We start from the raw sequence: 9147 nt of genomic DNA, 5'->3' as shown, positions 1-9147 counted from the left end.
TTTTTAGTAGAGACGGGGTTTCACCGGGTTAGCCAGGATGGTCTCGAACTCCTGACCTCGTGATCCGCCCGTCTCGGCCTCCCAAAGTGCTGGGATTACAGGCTTGAGCCACCGCGCCCGGCTCTGCTGCTTTTTTAACTAGGCAAAATAATCTAAATATCTTGCTATGCTGTTCCCACATAATGACTGATTTCTCCTCCTCTTTGTTTTCTGGCTCCTAGCACAGTGTCTTGCATATCATAAGCACTAACTTGAATAGCATTTGTGGAAATAACTCTGGTAACCCAAGTTTCTTTAAAGAAATCAAGAGTCCCCATTGCAGCTGCAAACAGCAACACAAGCTGTACAGCATGGTTGATATGAAAGCACAGTGGTGTCTGGATTTTGTCCCTAGTCTTTTCCAGAAATGCATTTATCCAATTTGTGGAGCTAGTGCTGTCACCTAATGGTATGGGGGCAGAAGTGCAGAGAATTTGCGAAGTAAAGGGCTCAGAAATTTGAATAACGTTTGCTGGCAAGAGAATTGAAACTTTTCTTACTCATTGTTTTTTCTTACATTGAGGTATAATTTACATACAGTAAACTTCAACCATTTAAGACGCATAATTCTACGAATATTTTTGGGTGTAAACACCCCAAGCTGCTACCACAGTCAGGATACAGAACCCGAATCACCGCCTTCACCCCACCAGGGCTTCTTCCTCCCCCTTTGCAGTCCTTCCCCTCCCCACAGGGCAACCACTGATTTGCTTTCTTTTTTTCCTCTTTTTATGGAGAGTGGAGTTTCACTGTGTTGCCCAGGCTGGTCTTAAACTCCTGAGTTCTAGCAGTCCTCCCACTTGGCCTCTCAAAGTGCTGGGATTATAAGCGTATGCCTGCCCTGATTTGCTTTCTGTAACTATAAGTTACTTTCATTTTCTAGAATTTCGTAGAGCATACATTATCTCCTCCTTCATGTCTGACTTCTTTCATTTAGCATCATGACTTTGGGATTCATCCCAAAGTACCTTCTTCCTTTGTATTGCAGGGTGGTATTCTATTGCATGGATATAGCACATGTTGTTCATTTGTTCACTTAGTGGTGGATATTTGGATAGTCTCTACTTCGGGGTTTTGTGAATAAAGTTACTATGAATATTCATGTACCAGTCTTTGTGTGGGTATACATTGAGAATTGATACTTTAGTAATGTAGTGCCGGTGATAGACCCTGACGTTAAAAGTTAAATACCAAAATATCAGCCTAACTAAGGAGACCACCTAGGACAACAGCTCTTTGTAGTTGTTTCCATTTATTTTTCATTTCTCCTATTATTTTTTTGAGGCAAGGTCTAGTCCTGTCACCCAGGCTGGAGTGCAGTGGCGCAAGCATTGCTCAGTGCAGGCTTGACCTCCTGGGCTCCAGATTCTCCTGCCTCGGCCCCCTAGTAGCTGGGACCACACGCACATGCCACCATGTCCAGCTAACTTTTGTATTTTTTTATAGAAACAGGGTTTTGCCATGTTGCTCAGGCTGCCTGGGCTCAAGCGATCCACTCACCTCCGCCTCCCAAAGTGCTGGGATTACAGGGGTGAGCAACCACACCCAGCCATCTGTTTCAATTTAAATGTCTCCCCCCACATACATGAAGCGTATTGGAAAGCATTTTAAACCTTAGGCAGCAAACTGGCTTTATTACCAGTATACACATTATATAAGGTAAAAATTAGCCATATTATTTTAAAATTAAAAATGCATATTTTGATCTAAATGGATACTAGGCCAGATACAGTGTCTCATGACTGTATCCCAACACTTTGGGAGGACAAGGCAGGAGGATTGCTTGAGCCCAGGAGTTCAAGACTGCAGATAAGCTATGATTGCACCACTGCACTCCAGCCTGGGTAACAGGGTGAGATTGTCTTTAAAAAAATAAAAAACATAAGAAACATAAAATGAATACTAAAAAAGATACAATAATAATTAGCTTTATTTTAAAAGGATAATAATTATTATGGTAGTTACCATAGTACCAACCACCTTTACTATTACTGTATTAGCATATAATAACCCTTTGTATATATAAGCTCAACACATAATAGGTGCTTAATAAGTACAGAAGAAAAGAAAAGCAATTCTCTCTTTGAGACCCAGAGTTAATTAAGCATCATCTCTTACCAATAAATCCCTTTTATATTTAACTTACCCTCCTGAGCTGTATAGATGAGAAAGGCAAAGGAAACGACATCTTTTTACATGCACCTTGGTTGATGGGGTGTGTGTGTGTAGAGGGAGATAGAGAGAGAGCCTTATCATAAGGAAGAAAAAGTGTCCTGGAAGTATAGATAAGAAGGATGTGGCACAGATAATGGACTTCGGGTGGATTTTTGGGTCCTACTCTACGTGAAAATGCAATAGGCCTGCACTGTTTCTGTCACATGTTACCAGTCAGAGCGAAATGAATTGCATGATCCTAACCTGCTAGTTTACTTTGTCGATCCATTACTTCCCTTCTCTGGTTAGGGGCCTGTTTCCAGCTCCCTGTTCTGGTCATTTCTCTCCTGGGTAGGAAGGACTTTGCCGAAGGAGTGTTTCAAGCCTGCAGGCTGACAGCTGCTCTGGACAGCTGTGCTCCCTGAAGCAGAACCCTAGCTGCATCCCCAGCCATGCAAACCAGAAACAAGCGGGTTAAAAATAATCCTGACCAAGTCATTTTGCCATCACTAATGAGCGCCACAGATACTCTCCTCTTTAATGATGATATTCATCGCTCTTTCGTCCTGTTGAATTTCATCTTTTCTCCTTTTCTGTCTTTCTCTGAATATCAACTGCTGATTTTACGTTTGCTTTGCATTTTACTTTGAACAAGTATTTCCAATGGACCCTTCACAGGGACCTATACCTCAGACTTGTTTTCAAAATCTCAGTGTAAACTGAGGAGACATTTGATATTGTTTGCCCTCAAGAAAATTTTCTGAAGGATATTAAATCCTCCATTAAAAATCTTTATTCTGTATATTGAATGTGATGGCTCATGTCTGTAATTCCAGCATTTTAGGAGGCCCAGGCAGGAGGACTGCTTGAGGCCAGGACTTAGAGACCAGCCTGGGCTGGTCTAAGACCCTGTCTCTACAAAAAAATATATTTTTAAAAAATCTTTATTCTGTAATGCAAGTTCTTTATAAAGGAATTAAATTGAGGTAAAGTATAAGAATTAGGCATTATTCTCATACATTCATAGTAATCATAAAGGTAGGAATAGAGTAAGTTCTATGATATTAACTGATCAAAACTGCAAATAAAACATTGTGAGGACCTTAACCAAATTCACACGTGAGAGGTAAGTTAAGCTATGTCTGAGCAAATGGAAAGATTAGTTAATGGTAAAAGTGCCATTAACTGCCTAACAATTAGTCCTTTAACATTAAATAACTTGCTTGAATGAATTTTTCTCCTTGTAATGGACATAATCAAAGTGACTTTCAAGCAATTAATTTAGAATGTTTGGCATTTCTAAAATTACAAATTGTCTTACTATAGCTAAATTATTTCAGTAACATCTCCCCAGGAAAGTGTGTCTTCAAGTTGTTTTATTGTTGAATATGTACAAAATTATTACGAAAATTAACACTATCATTTTTAGTACAGTACTGCTATTACCTTTTCATGATTTGAGTCTCTAAAGATTTGCTATGTTAATATTATTACCATAAATTAGTTTCAACCATGGTACAAATCTCAGGACGAATCAGTACATTGTACACACTACTTCTTCTGCCACATGAAAAAGAGAGAAATCGAGAGAAGTCTGAAACAGAAAGAATTGGGCTGACAGCATATAAGATCTGAATAGAAGAAAGGGAGACAGATCAAAAAAACATATATGCATATTGATCACGCTGATCTTATCAGTCAGACAGTTATATGAGAGAAAGGGATAGCTACCAGTCTCATTACTCAGATTTGCTCTGAGAGGAAGGCCAGTGCAATCACCCACAAGGAGACTACCTCTTTACCTGTCCATAGCGGTGTCCAGAGTGTGTTTCTTGGTTCCCTGAAAGTCTCAGGCCAGAAAAATCTTGCTTCAATTAATGATGGTTCTCTGCCTCAGTCTGACAGTGCATTGGCCCCTCACATTCAAATTTGAGCTTGCCCTTTTGGGCTCCTCCCCTGACAGAATCACCCCCACTAGGTACCCCAACGGCCTTGCTCCTGATTTGGATCCAGTGAAGATGGGTGGGTGGGGCTGTCATAGGCAGAGTCACACAGGTTAAACGATTGAGGGCAGCTCTGCTTAATGTTTAGGTTCCTTTAGGGCTGCTGCTCTGAAAGTCCAATCCATGCTCCATAGCTAGCAAAGATCAGGAGGCAGTAGCAGTAGACACTTAAATTATAATCATGATAACACAAAATAAAAGCACAATGATAATAGTAATATTTATGTAAATACCTTAAAGAGCATTTAAATAGCTTCTTGTGGTGTTGTGTTAAAGAGCACTTAAAAAGCCTCTATTCCCCCATAGTCCCACAATATCTCTGAATTCAGTAGAGACAGCCACTAACAGTTCCTGCTTTGCAGTTAAGCAAATGAACTCAGTTATACAGAATTTAGAACACAAAAATTTTCCCTCCCAAACCGTGGATTTTTTTCTTTCTGATTGCATTACAAGAATTGCTTGAAGACTGGATATTTACACCAAAGAATGATTTTTGCATGAGCCATCCTTTTAGAAAAAAAAAAAAAATCCTTAATTTGGAGTCGGAAGCAGCAGCAGTCCCCAAAATACAAAATGCTTATTTCACCAGACAGAATCAGTGTCTAATTGACTACATTGAATTTGGAAAACAGGCTAAGATCTTCAAATAAAAGACTTTAATTTTGTGCTCTCATAGAACTTGGTCTATTAAAGATTTTATTTCTCTCTCCTACTGTAGCCCATATGCATTCTATTTATTCACTGAGTGGATACTTAATGGCTACTGTGTGATGGAAACTATGCCAAGTGCTAGGGATGCAATGGTAAGCAATGCAGGGTCTCTGCTTGCTTCCTGACTCAAGGCTTTGATACCATCTATACCTTGATGATTTTCAAATCAATAGCGCTAGGTTGGACCATGTATTTGTCTGTTCCCACACTGCTGATAAAGACATGCCTGAGACTGGGTAATGTATGAAGGAAAGAGGTTTAATTGACTCACAGTTCCACATGGCTGGGGAGGCCTCACAATCATGGCAGAAGAGCAAGGGACATCTTACATGGTGGTAGGCAAGAGAGAGCTCATGCAGGGGAACTCCCTTTATAAAACCATCAGATCTTGTGAGCCGTATTCACAATCACGAGAACAGCATGGAAAAGACCCATCCCCGTGATTCGTCTGCCTCCCACTGGGTCCCTCCCATGACAAGTGGGAAGTGTGGGAACTACAATTCAAGATGAGATTTGGGTGGTGACACAGCCAAATCTATCAGACCGCTTCCTTCAACTCAAGACAAGGGTGTCCAGCTTTCCTCTCAGAATCTCCATTTGGATGGCTGAGCACCTCCAGCCTGTCTAAAACAGAGCCCCTCTTCTCTGCCTTACCTGCACTTCTTGCCATCTTTCCCATCTCAATAAACAGCAGTATTCTTCCAATGGCTTGGCAAAACCTGGGCAGAGTGTCTCTCAACTCCCCTCTTTCTTTTAAATTCCATGCACACTCCATTAGCAAATCCTGTTATCTCTGCTTCCAGCATATATTCACAAACTGATCACTTCTCACCACCTCCAGGTCCAAGCAAACTGGATTATTACATTTTGCCTCCCAACTGGCCTTTCTGCCTTCCCCTTGTTCGACTATAGTCTGATCTCCACACAGCAACTAGAGTATTCATTCTGGAACATTTAAGGTCCTGTCACTCCCCTGTCATAACCCTCCATGGATTCCCATTCTCTCAGTATAGGCCAGCAGCCTGAGATGGCCCACAAGCCCCGCTACCATCTGCTCTGCTTCACCCCTCTGGCTGCATCTGCCTCCACTCTCTCCCTTGCTCACACAAAGAGCACACACTCCTTCCTCTGCCCTTGAGGGTCCCTCTGCTGAAAAGTTATTTTTTTGTGTATGGTTGTGGCTTACACCGTCATATATTTCACGTCCTTATTCAAATACTCTCTGGTATTTGAGATTTGTCCTAGTCACCATATCTAAAATATCAACAAAATCTCACCATTCTGACACTCCCTTGCCCCCATCCCCTAAATTATTTTTCCCTTTAGTACTTATCACTTAAAATACACTCCTCAGTAAACTAAAGACAAGTAAAATAATCTGTTTAAATTATTTTTTAATTAGCCATGAGATTCGAAATAATAATTAATGATAATCATTTCTAATAATTATATAATTATAATCATTATTATTTTGAGGCAGAGTCTCTCTGTGTCACCCAGGCTGGAATACAGTGGCATGAACACGGCTTACTGCAGGCCTTGACCTCCTGGGCTCAAGTGATACTTCTGCCTCAGCGTCCCGAGGAGCTGAGACTACAGGCATGTGCCACCACACTCAGCTCATTTTTGTATTTTTCTTTAGAGATGGGGCCTTTCCATGTTGACCAGGCTGGTCCTGAACTCCTGGGCTCAAGTGATCTGCCCTCCTCAGTCTTCCGAAGTGCTGGGATTACAGGTGTGAGCCACTGCACCTGGCTTTGTCTGAATTACTATTGCTGAAAAAATTCCTCAGGGCACCAGCAAGATAGTAGACGGTAAGTTGCCTTTGGCACTCTCAGTTCTATAGGACAGTTGATCAAGGAGCAGAATGGAGACTCCAAATTCATCTGCAGTGTCCACTGGAAGGTGCAGGCATTTGAAATCTGATCCCTTTAAGTTGTATCCTCAGATGTGAGTTGGGCTTTTATCATATTTTCACCCATTTGTCAAGAGAATAACACACAGGTACACACAATTGGGTTGTTTTATTGTTTTAAATAAAAATGGCATAGATTTAAGGTGCATAACATGGTGTTTTGATATTCATAATGAAAGGATTACTACAGTCAAGCTAATTAACTTATCCCTCTCCTCACATAGTAACCTTGTATGTGCAAGTGTGTGTGATTACCGCACCTGAAATCTACTGTCTTAGAAAATTTCCAGTATACAATTTTTTCTTTTTGAGACAGAGTCTCACTCTGTTACCCAAGCTGGTGTGCAGTGGCACAATCTTGGTTCACTGCAGCCTTGACCTCCTGGGCTCAAACAGTCCTCCCACCTCAGCCTCCCGAGTAGCTGAGACCACAGGTGCACACCACCACACTGGGCTACTTTTTTTAAAAATTTTTTTTGTACAGAGAGGGTCTCACTATGTTGCTCATTTGGGTCTTCAACTCCTGGGCTCAAACAATCCTCCCATCTCAGCCAAAGTGCTGTGATTACAGGTGTGAAACACTGGCCTGGTCCAATACAGTATTTTTTAACTACAGTCATCATGCTGTGCAATAGACCTCTAGACTTATTAATTCTGTATAACTGCAACTTTGTACCATTTGAGCAACATCTTCCCATTTTCCCTACCTCCCCATGCCTAGTAACCACCATTTTACTTTCTTTCTTTTTTTTTTTTTTTGAGACGGAGTCTCTGTTGGCCAGGCTAGAGTGCAATTGTGAGATCTCGGCTCACTGCAACCTCCACCTCCAAGTTCAAACGATTCTCCTGCCTCAGCCTCCCGATTAGCTGGAATTTCAAACATGCACCACCACACCCAGCTAATTTTTGTATTTTTAGTAGAGACAGGGGTTTCACCATGTTGCCCAGGCTGGTCTCAAACTCCTGACCTCAAGTGATCCACCCACCTCGGCCTCCTAAAGCGCTGAGATTACAGGCGTGAGCCACTGTGGCTGGCTCACCATTTTACTTTCTGCTTCTATGTATTCAACTTTTTAGGATTACACATATAAGTGAGATTATGCAGTATTTTTCTTTCTGTGTCTGACTTATTTCACCAAGCATAATGTCCTTCAGATTTATCAATGTTGTTGCAAATGGCAAGATCTCCTTTTTTAAGGTGGAATAATAATATATATATATATATATCACATTTTCTTGATCCATTCATCTGTCAACAGACCCTTATGTTGTCTCCGTATCTTGGCTATTGTGAATAGTGCAAGAGTGGACATGGGAGATATCTCTTCAAGGCACTGATTTCATTTTCTTTGGGTATTTACCCAGAAGCAGGATTACTCAATATGGTAGTTCTGTATTACAATTTTTGAGGATCGCATAGTAGTTCTATTTTTAGTTTTTTTTTTGAGAAACATCCATACTGTTCCCTATTAACGGCTGTGCCAACTTACATTCCCACCAACAGTGTACAAAGGCTCCTTTTGCTCCACGTTCTCACCAACACATGTTTTCTTTTGTCTTTCTGGTAACAGCCATCCTAACATGTGTGAGGTTATGAGATAGGAAAAAATAAAAATGTAAAATGCGAAACCAAAAGTATATAATAGGGGCCGGGCACGGTGGCTCACGCCTGTAATCCCAGCACTTTGGGAGGCCGAGGCAGGCGGATCACCTGAGGTCAGGAGTTCGACATCAGCCTGGACAACATAGTGAAACCCCGTCTCTACTAAAAAAAAAAAAAAAAATAGCCAGGTATGATGGCAGGCGACTGTAATCCCAGCTACTCGGGAGGCTGAGGCAGGAGAATTGCTTGAACCCGGGAGGTGGAGGTTGCAGTGAGCAGAGATTGTGCCACTGCACTCCAGCCTGGGCAACAGAGTGAGACTGCGTCTTAAAAAAAAAAAAAAAAAAAAAAGATGTGTGATAGGAAAAACTGACATTTTTTTCTTCCACATTCACACACCACTCAACACAGCCCTTCTGACACCAGATGTGTGCCGGTCTTTTCCCAAACACCAAGCAGTTTTCCAGGGGACACCAATTGGGTGTTCTATAATTTAATTCAGTTCTGGCACTATCTACCTAGAGATAGCATCAGACCTCACACAGATGGTGGGTCTGTGCCACAAGATGGCCCCCACTTCCGATGCCAATCTCAAATTTCAGGTTGTGACCTGTACTTCTGATCAACCGGCTTAGGGGTTCCTATAACCCACGCCTTGGGTTCCATTAATTTGATAAGCTGGCTTAACAAACTTAGGGAAACACTTACTTAACTTTTGCCAG

At 41.5% G+C, this 9147-nt stretch overlaps 1 protein-coding gene across 1 annotated transcript in view; it reads right to left on the bottom strand.

Moving 5' to 3' along the window:
- Positions 1 to 4080, bottom strand: part of AICDA (activation induced cytidine deaminase) — a 10461-nt gene extending 6381 nt beyond the window's left edge. Inside the window, exon 1 of the mRNA XM_017894248.1 lies at positions 3996 to 4080. Within this exon, the coding sequence (XP_017749737.1) occupies positions 3996 to 4003 (8 nt within the window). The 5' untranslated portion in view covers positions 4004 to 4080. The remainder of the gene's footprint in view (positions 1 to 3995) is intronic.
- Between the last annotated feature and the right edge of the window lie 5067 nt (positions 4081 to 9147).

This window comes from Rhinopithecus bieti, unplaced genomic scaffold, assembly GCF_001698545.2.
Source record: "Rhinopithecus bieti isolate Rb0 unplaced genomic scaffold, ASM169854v2 scaffold_23748, whole genome shotgun sequence".
Taxonomy (NCBI): domain Eukaryota; kingdom Metazoa; phylum Chordata; class Mammalia; order Primates; family Cercopithecidae; genus Rhinopithecus; species Rhinopithecus bieti.
This window is presented reverse-complemented; position numbering and strand designations above follow the sequence as displayed.